At 36.7% G+C, this 16,811-nt stretch overlaps 1 protein-coding gene across 9 annotated transcripts in view; it reads left to right on the top strand.

The window, feature by feature from the left end:
• The window catches only part of WDFY3 (WD repeat and FYVE domain containing 3), a 280,919-nt gene that overhangs the window by 160,713 nt on the left and 103,395 nt on the right, over nt 1-16,811 (top strand). For 8 of the 9 annotated variants that reach the window (XM_053666391.1, XM_053666398.1, XM_053666395.1 and 5 more), the window contains 7 exons: nt 330-413; nt 5,198-5,369; nt 6,149-6,363; nt 8,777-8,889; nt 11,397-11,628; nt 12,812-12,912; nt 13,382-13,600. In XM_053666391.1, the coding sequence (XP_053522366.1) occupies nt 330-413; nt 5,198-5,369; nt 6,149-6,363; nt 8,777-8,889; nt 11,397-11,628; nt 12,812-12,912; nt 13,382-13,600 (1,136 nt within the window). The remainder of the gene's footprint in view (nt 1-329; nt 414-5,197; nt 5,370-6,148; nt 6,364-8,776; nt 8,890-11,396; nt 11,629-12,811; nt 12,913-13,381; nt 13,601-16,811) is intronic. The other variant, XM_053666397.1, reaches the window with a different exon arrangement.

The following is a 16,811-nucleotide window of genomic DNA, read 5'->3' as shown; positions in this document are numbered from 1 at the left end:
TAAATATTAGATTCAACCTCTTATTCCTTGTTTTCTACTTTTCTTAGTCAATATGCCTCATTTTTAGTTTGCTTTTTCAAAAACGAGGCTTACAGCACTCTTGTTTAACAAATGTGTTAAATGTTAACATTAATAGATAAGCATCAGCCTTAAGCATACTTTTCCATTTCTCTCAGTGCGTGTGTGGTGGTCTTGTTTCTTGTTCCTGCTAAGTATGGAGGATGTTCCTTATTAAACTTTTACTGGTATTTCTTGTGAAACTAACCGACTGCCACCTGGTGTTCTGTTCTAACCTTTCTAAACCACCCTGTCTGTTTTGTTGTCTATAGTCGTGCAGAACAGATCCCTCCTTGCCTGACAAGTGAGTCTTCTCTCCCCTCTCCTTGGGGTACACCAGCCTTGTCCAGGAAAAGGTACTGATCTTATAACAGAAGTTGATCTTTATTTACATGGGTTTTTTTTCTGTTGTGCTTAATTATATGTTAATGTGTGATTGTGCCTTATAACTTCAATTTTGGGGGCTATTTGATTTTTTTTTTTTAGGTTTCAAAATAGTCAACTTCTGAGGATATTTATGAGAGTAAAATGTGTTGATGCTGTGACAATAGGGAGGACATGTGTCATCTAACTCTTATTTAGACTAAAATATGTATTTTACTTTAGAAAAGCATATTTTTATTAAAATCAGTGTAGAAATGAGAGCTTAATGCCTCATTAAATAGAGTACTTTCCTGCTTTTTCTTTTTGCTTTAAATGTGCCATGGGATCAGTTTTTTTGGTTTTTACTATTGCTCTCCAATAAACATCACAGCACTGGCAAGGAAATGTGTGTTTTCTCAAGCAGCTGAAGTGTGATGCTATTATGGAGATTTGTCACAGCTAACCAGGGAAAAAGACAATAAAAAACCTGCCCCAACTCTTGCTTCATCAATTCTGTGTAAATCTCTTTCTAAACTGAACTAGTCTACCTCATATATAAAGCTTATGAGATATAAAGAACTAGCAGTTGATTGGCAAGAGTCCAGTTAAGATCCGTATTCCATAATTATGATCCATGACCATATTCTGTGCACTCCGAACCAAGTACTATACCTTTCCCTCTTTTCTTTATGACCACATATATGTAAGTCCTTAAGGCTTGCATTAATATGGCTTCCTAAAAATGAATCCTGAAGTTCTGTTGTGTTGTTTAATTTTATTGCTATTGTTCTGACGTTGAACTTGAATATAATTGAGGTTTTTATGTTAAAAGTATTTGTTACAGATTCTGTATTTTAATGTATTTCAGTAGTAGTAATAATATTCATTAGGTATATAGACTTGATGTTTCCCTTCTGTTAAATTTACACTGGGACTTACAGCTCATTTTTTCCCAGTAAATCATGGCATAGTTCAGAATAGTTTTAAGTGAGTTTAGTGTTGTTCAACATGTTTGTATTTTAAAACTACTGCTACTTTTCATTTTTTTAAGAGCACGTCTCAATTCAAGAGACCATAACATCAAAATGAGCTGATTAGTGTTTTTCTTCTGTTGCTAAAATGAATGAGGCAAAAGGTAATCTTCAGGTTTGAAGATTCATGTGTTCTTACCATTACACAGAACTGCTGGATCTTAGAAAATTGTTTCAGTAACTAAGTAGTTATAATTATTTTTAAAAACCACATTTATAATTCTGTCATAAATGTAAAGGCTTATAAAACACTAAAAATATTTAATCCTTTTAAACTATTAAAAATGCAAAATACTTTAATAGGAATTTACAGATTAAAGGAACACATTAAAAAAAGAAATCTGTCAGAATTTACCATTTTTGTAAATGGTAATTTGATAAAAGGAAAACAGCATTTTATTTCTTATTATAAAGAGTTAATTAAAGCTTTAGATGAAAAACATTTTGTCATCATTTGCAACATAGCCCCCTGTAAGGATGCTTTGTCTTTGTTGTAACAGGAAACTGTCCCTGAATCGGCATCAGTGGTTGAGTGGATCTTGTCTATTAGAATTCTAATTGGGCTGAGAAGCTCCTAAATATATTCATGCTTACAAGACCAGTGTTGATATTTTACGTTTGCCATTCTGGCTAGGTTGCATAAATTTTATTCAGTGATAAGAATCATAAGCTAGGAAGAAAAACAGTGTTTTTATTTTACAAATACAACATAGTAACTTTCCAAATTAGAACATTCCAAGAACATAACAAATTACATTGAGAACATAACAAATTACATCAGCTAATGGGCATCTTATAGCAAAACATGTTTATGTTGGCAAAGGGAGAAAACAACATCATATTAGTTTTTATGGCTTATGGATATTCAGATACTACAGATGTTTTTAGCTTGTCAGACTTGTCTGATATGTGAAATCCAAGAGAATATTCTCTAGTTTAAGAATTGGGGGGAAAGAAACTAGGAAACTATATATTTTGAAAACTAAAATTCATAATGTTTTAAATTATTATTCATTATCCAGAAGGAATAGGATTATAGCTTAACAGTATTTAATCAGAGTTAGAGAAAGTACAAACAAAATGCAGAATAATAACCATGACACTTGAGAACTATCTGGAATAGAGGAAAAGGGGGCAAGTACTAGTTATCATTAAACATGGTACCCATTACTTAGTGCCTCTACACAATAAATAATATATATATATATATATCATTTGATACATATCTCATTTCAATTTAAGCTCATATATATGAGCTTAGATTGAAATATGAAACAGTAATCAATTATTGTAGGTTTTTAAAAGAAACTACAATACAAAAATTAACTAACTTTTGAAATATCATTTTTAATTTATTTAATTACTGTTCAAGTACAGTTTTCTGTCTTTTACTCCCATCCCAGCCCCCCCAGTGCTCCCCTCCTCCCTCCCATTTCCCCCTTTTGCCTTAGTTTTTGTCCATGTGTCCTTTATACTTGTTCCTGTGAATCTTCCCCCTTTTCCCCTGAAATTCTATATCATTTTATTTTGTCTTTGAAAATTGTTAGGTCTTGCTTGGAAACTATTCATTTAATAAGCTTACTGTAATCTCTAAATTTAAAAAGTGGCAATACCTGCGTTGATAACTAAATAACTTAGTAAGAATTCATGTTATATAATGCTTATAAATATAGACCTAATTAAGCTCTGGCTGGTGTAGCTCATGGACTGAGCATAGGCTCATAAATCAAAGGCTCACCAGTTCGATTCCCAGTCAGGGCACATGCCTAGGTTGCTAACCGGTTCCCCAGTAGGGGGTGCATAAGAGGCAACTATACATTGATGATTCTCTCTCTCTCTCTCTCTTTCTCCTTCCCTTCCCCTCTAAAAATAAATTAAAAAAATTTTTAAATAGACCTAATTTTAGTTAATAAATACCATGTTTTAGATTTGTGCAATACTTGAAATAATTTTTATATTTTGAGGAAAATAGATATTTCTGTATCAGAATACTGTTTTCTCGTAAGATTTTTTAATAAAAGCTTACTACTATAATAGTTATATATTAGTAAAGAGTTTGAGTATATTCATAGTTAAAGCTCAAATCTATATTAAATCTGGAAATTCAGAAATCATTTTGGAAAGCCTATAGCTTAAATGTTCAGTTGGAATCTATGTCTTTCCTCGAGTATGAGTTATTGTTTTATGTGTAATGAAAACAGTCTTTATGGAATTTCTTAATGGTTAGGAATTCTTATTATACTATAGAGGAATTAGAAATGCTTTTCTAGATGGGTCAAAATATTTTAAAGACTCAAGGGAGTAACATAGGAGGATAACTATTGATAATAAGAATTTAGTAATGGATCTTAATTTAGAAATTAAATCTTTCGAACAAAACCAAAAAAACAGGGAGTTGAAAAACTGAGTGGGTGGAAGATATCCTGACTTTAAATAAACTAAGAGAGTCCCTGTGCTTTTTTTATATGTGAAGCTGAATACTTTCATAGTCTCTATTAAAAAGAAAACAGCGCTTTAAAAAAAGAAAGAAAGAAAGACCTGGCAGTGCCAATTCTTTGCTTCTAAATCACTGACTTAAAGCATCTGTTTCCCAAGCTGCTCTTGTGCCAGAGAGCTGAAACTGCACTGCTCTTGGTGACCGCTCAACACTAGACAAATTATGCTGAAACCAATTTATTGGAACAAAGAGCTTCCATAGGCTAAAGCCACAAGCATCTATTTTCTAGAGCCAAGATACAAAATGCACAAAACTTATGAATTGTAGGAGAATAGTATGAAATAGAAAGTGGAGATCATTGATGAGAAGAAGAAGAAATGTTGTATATTTAGGACATGGGTAGGCTTTCTAATTCACAGGAGCTTGTTATGTAAAGTATGCCTTCTACATTTTTAAAAATTGTGGCAAATATTTTCAGTGATAGGAGAGAGAATATAAAAGACAGTGAGTATAATTTCCAATAAGCTAAAGGAAAACTCCCTGATGCTAATGGTGGCTAAGATTCTGAGCCAACCCTGACTCCACTGACCCAGTTATGGAGTAGGCCAGTTTGGTCTTGTTCTTGATTTCATTACCTATGGTTTAAAGCCAGGTTAAAAACACATAGGTATTCAAAAGATAACAATTTTATTGAGGGATTTAACTTAACTTGCACTCTCTGTACCTATTATCAGAACTGTCACCTTTCCTAAAGCTATGATTTCACATCTTCTGGTACAGGTGCCTTTTTTTTTTCTTTTATCTTTATTGAGATATAACTGACATAATAGTACTGTATACGCTTACGGTGTACAATATAACTTCATTAACATATATCGTGAAATGATTATCAGAGTAAATTTAGCTAACATCTATCATCTTATATAGATGCAATAAAAAAAGAAAAAAAGTTTTCTTTTCCTTGTGATGAGAACTTTTAGGGTCTGCCGTGTTAGTACCTTTCAAATGTATCATAAAGCAGTGTTAACTCTAGTCATTATGTGCCATTATTTAATGAAACAATCCAAGCAGTAAATGGTTAAAGACATATAAGAGCTCAAAGAAAGTGACCGTTGAATTGTCTATAAGTGACTCATTGGGAATTGACAATATATTGCCTTTTTATATCACAAACTTAAGGCATGTCATAGCCCAGCCTTGAATTACAAGGCTTTTTGCTTATCAGTGGATAATGGAAACAGATGAAGAAAATGAACGGAGAACGTGATTGGAATTAAATACCAAATTATCCTTCTTTCTCTTGTCATAGGCATGCATATCATTGTGTTTCAAGTCCTCCCATATACCCTCCTAAAAATGACCTGAAACTGCATGTGGCAACTTCATCTCTCCAGAGTTCTGATGCTGTCATCATCCATCCTGGAGCCATGCTTGCTATGTTGGACCTCCTGGCCTCTGTGGGGTCAGTGACACAGCCAGAAGTAAGCTTGCACGTGTTCGCTCCTTTACATCTCAGTGAGTGACAGGCTGTGAATGTGACTGCATGAGCACAGGACTGGGGCCCAGAAAGATGGAAAGTGATAGAAGCCATCTGTATCGTACACCAAAGTGGGTTAAGGAAAAAAAGAGTTTTTCTATTAATTTCTATTAATTTTATTACTTTTCTTAATGATAGCTATGGATGTTCTAGAATATAATTCCTTTCTGGTATGAAAATTACTGTGTTTCTCTTTGTAAATCCTGCTCCACACTGGAAGTCGTTAATAAGTAGTACAGAAAGAAAGATGACTGAAGATACCACTTTAAAGCTATTTAATGTGTTTTGACTTGTAGCACTCAAGGGTTTGGATGAACTGGAGTCTGGTTGACAAATTTTGTTAAAATATATGGCCTCTAAGGCCTAAAGTGTCACAGATGCAAATAATAGGACTTCCTTTAAACTGATTATTTACGCGTTGTGGAAAGAGTTACAGCCACTGTTTCTGTAAAAATAAAAATCCTATTATTAGGTATATAGTTATGTAATATAAAAGACTTGGAAGAGAGTAGAGTCCAACTGGCTGTGCTTGTAAAATGAGGATAGGAGTTGTGTGCCTCAATCTCTTCTGGATCTGCTGTATCTCTCAGCCAGCTGCTTAAAGCATCTGAATGTGATTTGCATCATGTTGAGAACTCGTAGTAAAAGGTGTGCTTCATGTGCAGAGAAATATCACCTCTCTTATTAAGAATGCCCTGGTGGTGTGGATTTCTTTAACTTTAGCATGCTTTGGACCTTCAACTTGCTGTGGCAAATATTTTGCAATCCCTGGTGCACACAGAAAGAAACCAGCAAGTCATGTGTGAAGCTGGTCTTCATGCACGGCTGCTGCAGCGGTGCAGTGCTGCACTGGCTGATGAGGACCACGCACTGCACCCACCCCTCCAGCGGATGTTTGAAAGACTAGCCTCGCAGGCTCTGGAGCCCATGGTGCTGAGGTCAGTAGTTCACTTTTTCACATTTCAGCATCCACAATTAGTAATTAGAAACAGCAATTTCTAGAGCTTTTACATGCAAGAGTTCCTGCTTCAATAGACATATATTCAAGTGTCTGTGGGCAAAACCAATGGACAACAAAAATGGGCAATATGCTCAAAGAATAGCAGATGTAAACAGGTAAGTATAGTTGTTAATGAACAGAGGATGTTTCTCTTGGTTATTTCTTCTACTTGAATTCAGCAGACTCCCTTTGCCTTAATATTAAAGTCATACTATCACTATGGCTAGCATCTACTTTAAGAACTTTTGATATGAAACTCTTTTGATAAGAACTCTTTTAAGAAATACTTGTTTCGAGACTTTTGGCCAAGATGGGGGCATAGGTGGAAACAATATGCCTCCTCGCGCGACCAAGTTTAAAGACAACAAAGTTTTAGTAACAAAACATTTCTAGGCAACCAAAACACAAAAATTTGAACTGTATGGAAGTCCAACAACGAACCATTCAGCCACCAGTAAGAGGGGTGGAGTCAGCGGCTGTCGGAGCGGGGTTGGGCAGGAAAAATTGGCTGGACTGACCCGGGAGCACAGGCAGCAGTTGGCAGATCCCAGGCGTGGGGTGGCAATGGGCAGACCAAGTGGGGGCCCAAGGCAGCTGGCTGACCACAGTCACACATTCACACTCAGATAAACTAGGTGAAGGAGTGAGCAGTGAGACCGTGCAGGCTAGGGCCCAAGCAATGGAAATTAAACCATAAAAGCACCAACAGGAAAAACTTTTGGGGTCGAGGTGCCGGGAGAAGCTCCCGGGGTGTGCAGGGTAGAGCGGAATGAAGCAGGGGAATGGGACAACTGTAATGGCATAATCAATAAAATATATTTTAAAAAAATTAAAAAGGTAAAGCCTTTATTACCAAGTTAAAAAAAAAGAAATACTTGTCTCACTTTGTTATTTTTAAATAATGATAGATTCAGAAGAAGTTGTAAAGTCAGATCAGAGAGATTCTGTGTGCCCTTCACTCAGTTTCCTCCAGTACTTACAGCTTTTGTAACTCCAGCACAGCATCAAAGCCAAGAAATTGGCATTGGTACAATGTAACCATGTATGCTCTGGGTCCTTGATGTTTGTCACATGTGTAGGTTTATTTAGCCACCACCCAGGATACCCTGGAGATCTCCTTGGTGCTGCCCCTTTACCGTCACGTTTATGCCCCTGCCCCCATAAACCACTGGTCTGTTCTCCATCTCCATAACTGTGTCACTTTGGGAATGTTGTACAAATAAAAGCATATGGTATGTGACTTTTGAAATGCTTTTTCACTTATCTGTCTTTGAAATTTCATCTAACTTGTTACATATCAATAGTTTGTTTCTTTTTGTTGCCAAGTAGTATACCATGGTATAGATAAACCTTAAGTAGTTTAAGCTTTCAAGAAACACTTATTTTAAAATAATCTTTAAATGGAAGACAAGTGTTCCCTGATTAAGGGATGAAACAACATTTTTTAAAGTATTTTTAAGATTACCTAGCCAAACATTTAATATATGTCATCTTTTCCCTCCTTATAAAAACACACTTACCACTTACATATCTTGTCACTTAAAATATTAGCAGTTCTCTTTGTATGAGGAATTTTTTCTACTACCAAAGTATATCTTTTTCATCATTTTTAAGGAACTTTCTCGAAAATGGTTGTACTTTATGTGTAATTTATGTTTTAACTACAAACTAATGATAGATTTTTTAAAAACCCATGCAGTAAACAATTAAACTATGTTGTATCAGCCAGTGGGCTAGGCCTTGATAACAGCAAGGTGAATTAGGCAGTCCCTACTCACTTTTTCTGTCATGTTATGGATATGATCAGAATCCTAAAATATGGAAAATAGCATGGGGGTTTTCCTCTGGTATTTTTGGTAATCTTACTTTCAAAGTAGAGAGTGAGTGGGAGAGAGAGAGAGAGTCTCATACCCAATACTGGTATTATATTAAGTAACTTAAATCGCCTAGTTAGATAAACAACAAGCAACAGAAATCAGCCATTTGGACATGCTCGGTTTTCACAGCTCTTGACCTCTCAGAAGAAAAGGTCACATGATGGTACTGGTACCCAGTGCTGGTAAACCATAGGAGCATATCATTGCATTCTGTGTGAAGAGCTAGCAGAGGACACGTCGTATTCCAGAAAAACATGCTCCTTAGATTTCATTTTCTACCCTTCACAATATTCTCTGTTATTTCAGTGCTTGGTATTTAATGCATAAAATTAACATTGTGTTTTATTTTAAAATAATTGTTGAGATTGCTTTTGTATTTTAAGTAATGTGGTTTATTAAATCAAGTGTTTTGTATATTTGGTTTATGATTTATATAACATTCTCAATCAAGGAATAACTTTGTTTTTTCTTTAGGGAGTTTTTGCGTTTGGCAAGTCCATTAAATTGTGGTGCCTGGGACAAAAAACTGCTAAAACAATATAGGGTCCACAAACCAAGTTCCCTGAGTTATGAGCCAGAGATGAGAAGTAAGTTGATCATTGAACTTCCCTCTTTTGGTTTGTTTTAAGAATGAAAATCCTAAGCCCTGGCTGGTGTAGCTCAGTGGACTGAGTGCGGGCCTGCCAACCAGACAATCGCGGTTCCATTCCCCGTCAGGGCACATGCCGGGGTTGCAGGCCGGTTCCCTGCAAGCCGGTTCCCTGCAGGGGGTGCACGAAAGGCAACCATACATTGATGTTTCTCTCCCTCTCTCCTTCCCTTCCCCTCTGAAGATAAATAAATAAATTCTTTTAAAAAAAATGAAAATCCTGTAGAGGATAAATATTATTTCAAGAAGTTTGACCGTGATAAAAGAAAGTAAAAGAGTTTGTTGTTATCTGCTGTTCCATAAATGGAGGAACACAAGATCTGGCTGATTAACTGATGCAGGTAGGGAAGGGTTCATTAACATGACAAGTAAGATCTAGAGGAGATGAGGATTTCCTGCAGAATAACCCTGGGCTTGGAAGGGGTAGTGCTCTTTTCCAGAGTATCCAGAATTACTTTGCAGTTCCCTAGTGGTCCTTCTTGCCTGGACTAAAGAGTGGTTGACTGCAATATTATCAGGCCATGGGTTTGCAAGACAGTTGCTGCAGAAAATTTTAAAATGCTGATAAAAGTAGTTGAGACACACCAAGGAGTATAGGCTAGATAGGGAAAGAAGTGAAGTCAGGCAGCTAGTGATAGGCTGGGAGGGAAAGGACAAATCAGTGAACTGGAGAATAATGGCTCAGTCAAAAGGCAAATGTGGTCAGAGAAAAGGAATGAGAAAACTAGAGGAATGGGGTGGGACGATGGCAAACGGAATTGGAGCAGTAAATTGTGACTAGAGTGAAGTAGAGGTGAAGCTCATTGGAGGAAAGGTAATCAGTCACACAACTGAAAGTGAGGTGTTAGGTGGTTTTTTCATGTGGACCTTAATATCCTCAGTGTACTGCAAGAATTCATACAGAGAAGAAGACTGAGAAGGAAGTGCCAGCAATAGGAACTGGCAGTTTCATAGAGGGAGCAACCCCTGAGGGAACCTCCAGGGAGAAGTTTTGCATCAGGCTAATGAAATGATGATGGGGGCCTGGGGTATAGCAGAACGCAGGCACTGCTGACTCATCTGGCATGACCCTGGAGAAGCAACAGACTCCATCCACTCAAGGGTATGGGCGGTGTTCTCAGTAGAGACCTCAGTTGCACTAGGTTTCCTCCCATTGCTAATTTTGTAGTTTTGTTGGTCTTTCACTTTATAATTCCTATTAGCCATAATGATAAGGCATTTGTTTTGATGGATTGAAGTGACCATTACTATTGAAGCAGCAAAGAATAAAACTTAGAAAATGTTTTAGAAAACTTAGAAACTACTTAGAAAACTTAGTGGAATGGCTGCTGTGCAAGAACATAGTGATCACTTAGTTCAGCCCTTTTTTTTTTTTTTTCAGGTGAGAATCAGATTAAACAATCATTATTTCAATCTGGATTTTTTCCTCCTGTAAAACTTTAAGATCTTCTGAGTTTCAGCACAGTTTTATTGGAAAACAAAAAGTATTGCAGTTTTTATATCAATTAATATAGTAGATGTGTATATATTTTTGTTATTGTTATTTTTGTACTTTACACAGTTCCATAGAATTGAGTTGTGGTTTCCTTTGTAAAGAATAAAAACAAAAATAGTTTCTTTCTCTCAGAGAATATTGAACTATTTTTATGGTTGCCTAAGCTTAGCACATTTAAGAGGGTAATAGTTACAGTCATGTAGTTTATCTTAAGAGAATATCTTCTTCATTACATTTGTAATATATTTCTCAAAAATGGAACAGTTTAAAATTTGTATGTTCCTTCTTGAAATTATTATTTACATTCATATAGGAATTGTTAAGTTCAAGTACTTTTATGATCACATATTTAATTTTTTAAAGAGGAAATATATATTTTAAATATTTTATTTTTAACTTTTAGAGATAGGGGAAGAGAGGGAGAGAGACATTGATTGGTTGCCTGTCGCATGTGCCCCAAGCAGAAACCAAACTGCAACCCAGGCATGTGCCCTGTCTGGGAATTAAATAGGCGACCTTATCTCTGATTATTTTCATAAGAAAGATGATCTGTTTTCATTATAAATGCTTCTAGCATATTTTGCTTCCTTTTCTTAAAGAGAAATAATAAGTGATTTTGTGACATAAAAGTATAACCTGTTTTTGCAAAAATTATTAATTATAATTTATAATTAAATTACATGTAACAGTGGCTTGGATAGTGGTTATTGGTGATTTTTGTTCTTATTTATACTCTAGTCTCCAACATTTCTATAAATGTGTTTGTTACTTTAATAAGTAAAAAAGGAAATGTATGCTATTTAAGTTTTAAAATAAACATAAAGTGCATTAAATGAATAAAAGCTTTGGTGTTTATAATAAAATTATTATAAGTGTGGTATTTAAAAATAAGTCAGCCTTGTAAAGTTATTATTATAGAAACATACGTGCTGTTTTTCTTTGACTTGTAGGCAGTATGATCACATCTGTGGATGGTCTGGGTTCTGATAGTGTTTTCAGCTTACATGAGGATAGTCATTACCGGATATGCAAGAGCCTGGTAAAATCTGCAGAAGGAAGTACTGTACCTCTGACCCGGGTAAAGTGTCTGGTCTCCATGACAACTCCACATGACATCAGACTTCATGGGTCATCAGTTACTCCGGCTTTTGTTGAATTTGACACATCCCTTGAGGGGTTTGGGTAAGGAATTTGCAAGGTAGCCAAACCTTATTATATTATTTTATAACTCACATTTGCCTTTGAAAAATAGATCTTGGTTTTAAATCTACTTGATTAAAATATACTATATGTTACATATTTTCAAATTAATTGAGTTATTTGACCATGTTATTTTAAGATTTTTAGATTTACTTATTATACAAAATAAATGTATATGGTATTAAAGTCATTAACTAAAGCCCAAAGTTCAGATTTATTTTGTAAATTTTATTTTTGTAAATAAAGTTTTATTGTAGTATAGCCAACTCATTTATGTATATATTTTTAATTGTTTTCATGTTAGACTGGCAGGGTAGAGTAGTTTTATACTCTGGTCTGCAGAGTATAAAATATTTATGGTCTGGCCCTCTTGAGAAAATTATACCAACCTGTGTTTTAGTATAATAAATATATAGATAATATGCAAATTAAAATCTGATTAGAAGCTGTTTGACTGGGTGTTATCATCATCCTTTCATCAAAATACATAAGTTAGTCTCTTATGCATTGAAAATATCCAGTGACTCTCACATGCAATGGGTGAATACTTTCAAGTAGCAGAAAAGGCAATAGTAGCAGAAGCACCAGAAGCAACAATAAATAATCTATAAAGAATATAGAAGAGTTTATAAAGTCTGTCTTCTTGAAATGGACACACATGCTAATAGAATAGATCTGTGTCCAATTATTTGTGGGACTCTTATACATTGATCTAAAACTATAAATTATATGTTAAGATTATCATGGATTATTCAACATTGTATTAAAATATATTTGGGAATAGGCAAAATGAACCAAAACAGTGGCAACAGAGGAGTGTGACTAACTGGACAGAGACACAAGAGAATTTTTCTACAGTAATGAAATTGTACCAATATCTTGAACAGGGTTATACATTGGCACATTTACCATATGCAAGTTATACTGTTTTTTTATAAAGTTTGCATGAAAATTGATGCTATTAAAGATTTTTAAAGTATATTTTTCCATGCTCTCACATAATTAAAAGAAGGGAAGGACTTTGTTAGGCATGCAGATTTATTCCATAATCTCTTATCCCTAGGTACCCCGTAAATAATGGCAGTTTATTTCATTGTGGTAGGTGCATAGTGATAACACAGGAAAACAGCTGAACTCTAATATGTACATCATCTTTCTGTAATAGCTGCCTGTTCCTGCCCAGTTTGGCCCCTCATAACGCCCCTACAAACAGTGCTGTTACAACAGGTCTTACGGATGGGGCTGTGGTCAGTGGCATTGGTTCTGGTAAATATTACTTTCTTTTCTTTTTAAGAGTGGTTTTTTTTGGGGGGGGGGCTATATCAAATGGGATTTTTTTTCTTGATTTCTGCTTCTGCTTTTTCATTGTTTGGTATACAAAAATGCCTTTCATTTCTGGATATTGACTTTGTATCTTGCTGTTTTGCCAAATTCATTTATTAGGTTGAGCAGTTTTTGGGTAGAGTCTATAAGATTTTCCATGTACACTATCATGTCATCTGCAAACAGTGACAGTTTTGTTTCCTCCTTTCCGATTTGGATGCCTTTTATTTCCTTTTCTTGTTTTCTTGTCTGATCACTGTGGGTTGTTTTTTTTGTTGTTTGTTTGTTTTTTTTCAGTAGATAACATTGTAGTTCAAGTTGATTGCTTTTAATAGTTTTTTGGGGGGTTTTATTACTGTAAACATGACTCAACACAAACTCTTTCACTGTTATTTTCCTATTTTTATTTTAGGAGAAAGATTCTTTCCCCCTCCATCTGGCTTAAGCTACTCTAGCTGGTTTTGTATTGAACACTTTAGTTCTCCTCCAAATAACCATCCTGTCAGACTTCTGACTGTTGTGCGCCGAGCAAATTCTTCTGAGCAGCATTATGTGTGTCTTGCTATAGTTCTATCAGCAAAAGACCGATCTCTGATTGTTTCCACCAAAGAGGAACTACTCCAAAGCTATGGTCAGTATCTGTCTTTTTTTTTTGCTTCTTGTGATCATTAAAAGTATTAAAGTTCATTAAAATACTCATTTTTAAGGCTTATCTGGTAATTCTTCTCCAGTTTAAATTATAGAACAGGTTATCTAAAATCTTGAATGTATTGTTTACCAGTGAATTTTAAGGCACTTATAAAAGAGACTTAGAAAAACAGTGGAGAAAAATCTTCCTTCTCTGGTATAGCTCAGTGGATGGAGCGCTGGCCTGCAAACCAAAGGCTCTCTGTTCAACTCCCAGTCGGGACACATGCCTGGGTTGCAGGCCAGGACCCCAGTAGGGGGCACACTACAGGCAACCACACATTGATGTTTCTCTCCCTCTCTCTCTCCTTCCCTTCTCTCTAAAAATAAATAAATAAAATATTTTAAAAAATGGAGAAAATCTTTAAAATAAGGATTCATCTCTCCTTGCCAAGAAATCACAACTTTTGCTAGGAAAGCAGGTTGCTTGGTTTTTTTGTTTGTTTGTTTGTTTGTTTTAAAGACCAACTACCAGTTATCTGGTTTTCATAGATTTTTAATTATTTATTTTTGTCTGTCTACCTTACAAGAACAATAAGTTCCTGCATACAATGCTATTACCTTGGTAATCTAGGCTACCCTGCCTCATAAAGCAGTGCCTAGCACATGTTAGGCCATAAGTGTTATAAATAATATATAAATGAATGGACAAGAAGAAAGAAAAAGAAAAATAAGAATGGCTATATAGACTTCCAGCCAAGGTACAAGTATAGCTAGACACACTGTGCCTCCTTGCACAACCAAAAGAAGGACAACAAATTAAAAAACAAAAACAATCAGAACTGACAGAAAATTGAACTGTGTGGAAGTCTGACAACCAAGGAGTAAAAGAAGGAACATTCACCAAGACTGGTGGGAGAGGTGGAGACTGGCAGCCAGGGTGGAGAGGACTCATAGCAAGGCAGCAACTGGAGGACCAGCTCGGACGAGGCACGGTTGGCAGAGCAGGCGGTCCCATACTCGGGTGCAGATAAACCAAGAGGAACAACTGGGGAGAGAGAGAGAGAGACTGCAGAACCCCGGGTTCCAGAACAGGGAAGTAAGCTTCAGAACCCTTGATAGAAAAAACCTGTGGAGATTGAGGCAGCAGGAGAAACTCCCAGCCTCACAGGAGAGTTCATTGGAGAGACCCACAGGGTCCTAAAACGTATACAGGCCCCCCCACCTGGGAACCAGCACCAGAAGGCCCCAATTTGATTGTAGGTAGCAGGGGAAGTGACTGAAAACCAGCAGAGAGCAGACCAAGTGGCACTGTTCCCTCTCAGACACTTCTCCCACTTGACAGTGTCACAACACAGCAATTTGGGGTGCCCCGCCTCAGTGAACACTTAAGGCTCTGCCTCTCACTACATAACAGGTGAGTTGAGACAAAAAAAAAAAAATTGGCCCAAATGAAAGAACAGATCAGAGCTCTGGAAAAAATACAACTAAGCAATGAACAGATAGCCAGCATATCAGATGCACAGTTCAAAACACTGGTAATCAGGATGCTCACAAAATTGGTTAAGTATGGTCACAAAATAGAGGAAAGAGTGAAGACTATGAAAAGTGAAATAAAAAAATGTACAGGGAACCAACAGTGATGGGAAGGAAACTGGGACTCAGATCAGTGGTTTGAAGCAGAAGGAAGAAAGAAACATTCTACCAGAACAAAATGAAGAAATAAGAATTCAAAAAATGAGGGAGAGGCATAGGAACCTCCAGGACAACTTTAAATGTTCCAACATCCAAATCACAGGGGTGCCAGAAGGAAAAGAGGAAGAGCATGAAATTGAAAACTGATTTGAAAACATAATGAAGGAGAATTTACCAATCTAGCAAAGGAAATAGACTTCCAGTAAGTCCAGGAAGCTCGCAGAGTCCCAAAGAAGTTGGACCCAAGGAAGCACACACCAAGACACATTGTAATTACATTACATAAAGAGAGAATCTTAAAAGTAGCAAGAGAAAAGGACACAGTTACCTACAAAGGAGTGCCCAGTAGACTATCAACTGATTTCTCAAAAGAAACCTTACAGGCAAGAAGGGGCTGGAAAGACGTATTCAGAGTCAGAAAGAGCAAGGACCTACATCCAGGATTACTCTATCCAGTAAAGCTGTTATTTAGAATAGAAGGGCAGATAAAGTGCTTCCCGAATAAGGTCAAGTTAAAGGAGTTCATCATCACCAAACCTTTATTATATGAAGCATTAAAGAGACTTACCTAAGGAAAATAAGATCAAAAACTATGAGCAGTAAAATGACAACAAACTGACAACTATTAACAACCAAAACTACAAACAAAACAAAACAAAACTAAGCAAACAACTAAAACAGGAACAGAATCAGATAAATGGAGATCACATGGAGGGTTATTGGTGGGGGCATAGGAGCAGAAGAGAGGGGAAAAAGGTAAGGGAATAAGTAGCATAAATGGTAGATAGAAAATATGTGGTAGCGACTTTCTCACAAGTCCCCCCCAAGTGTCATGGACACAAGGTGAATATGACAGAGACATGATGGATCTGCTTAGGGGAGGAGAAGTGGGCAGTGGCCGGTTTCTTAGGGGAAAAAGGCCTCAAGTCCCCTCCTCCAGGGCCTTTTATTGGGTTGTAATACAGGGGAATACAGGGCAGCAAGGATCAAAGAGTAAACATTTCAAAGAGATCTGAGGGCTTACTATGAGTCAGTCTGTCAGGAACAGAGTTTTAGGGTTTCCTGCTCGAACCCTTAACATGAATGAAAGCAGTCTCAGCCGAGCAGACTTCACAGGTTTATCAGGAAGTCTTTGTGATTCCAGATTTTTCCCTGGGACATGCTCTAGCAAGGCAAGGAGCTGCACCTCTCCCCAGCAGGTATTCAGGCTTAAGGGGATTAAGAGCCAGGAAGCACTTCTCCCAGAGAACATGGGGACTCGAGTTATGTCAAAGCTGGGGGGCGAGAGTCCATTGCTCTTTTGTTGCAGCCCCCTCCCCAGTCCTTCCATGAAGGCCTCCCAAGTGATCCAGTCTGGCTTAGGTCGCCCCCACTGTGTGTGAGGGGTATTACCCATAATTGACTTCTGACCAAGCTTCGGGGGCAGGGAGAGGAAACTGAGGCAGCATTTACTACCAGAGACAAGCTTTGTCTCCTGCAGCTGGCACTCCAAAGCTTGTATCTCTACCCTCTTAGCCACA

This window comes from Artibeus jamaicensis, unplaced genomic scaffold (genome assembly GCF_021234435.1).
Source record: "Artibeus jamaicensis isolate MK-2021 breed Jamaican fruit bat unplaced genomic scaffold, CSHL_Jam_final contig_452, whole genome shotgun sequence".
Lineage (NCBI taxonomy): Eukaryota > Metazoa > Chordata > Mammalia > Chiroptera > Phyllostomidae > Artibeus > Artibeus jamaicensis.
Note: the sequence above shows the minus strand (reverse complement) of the source record. Positions and strands in the feature narration are given on the sequence as shown.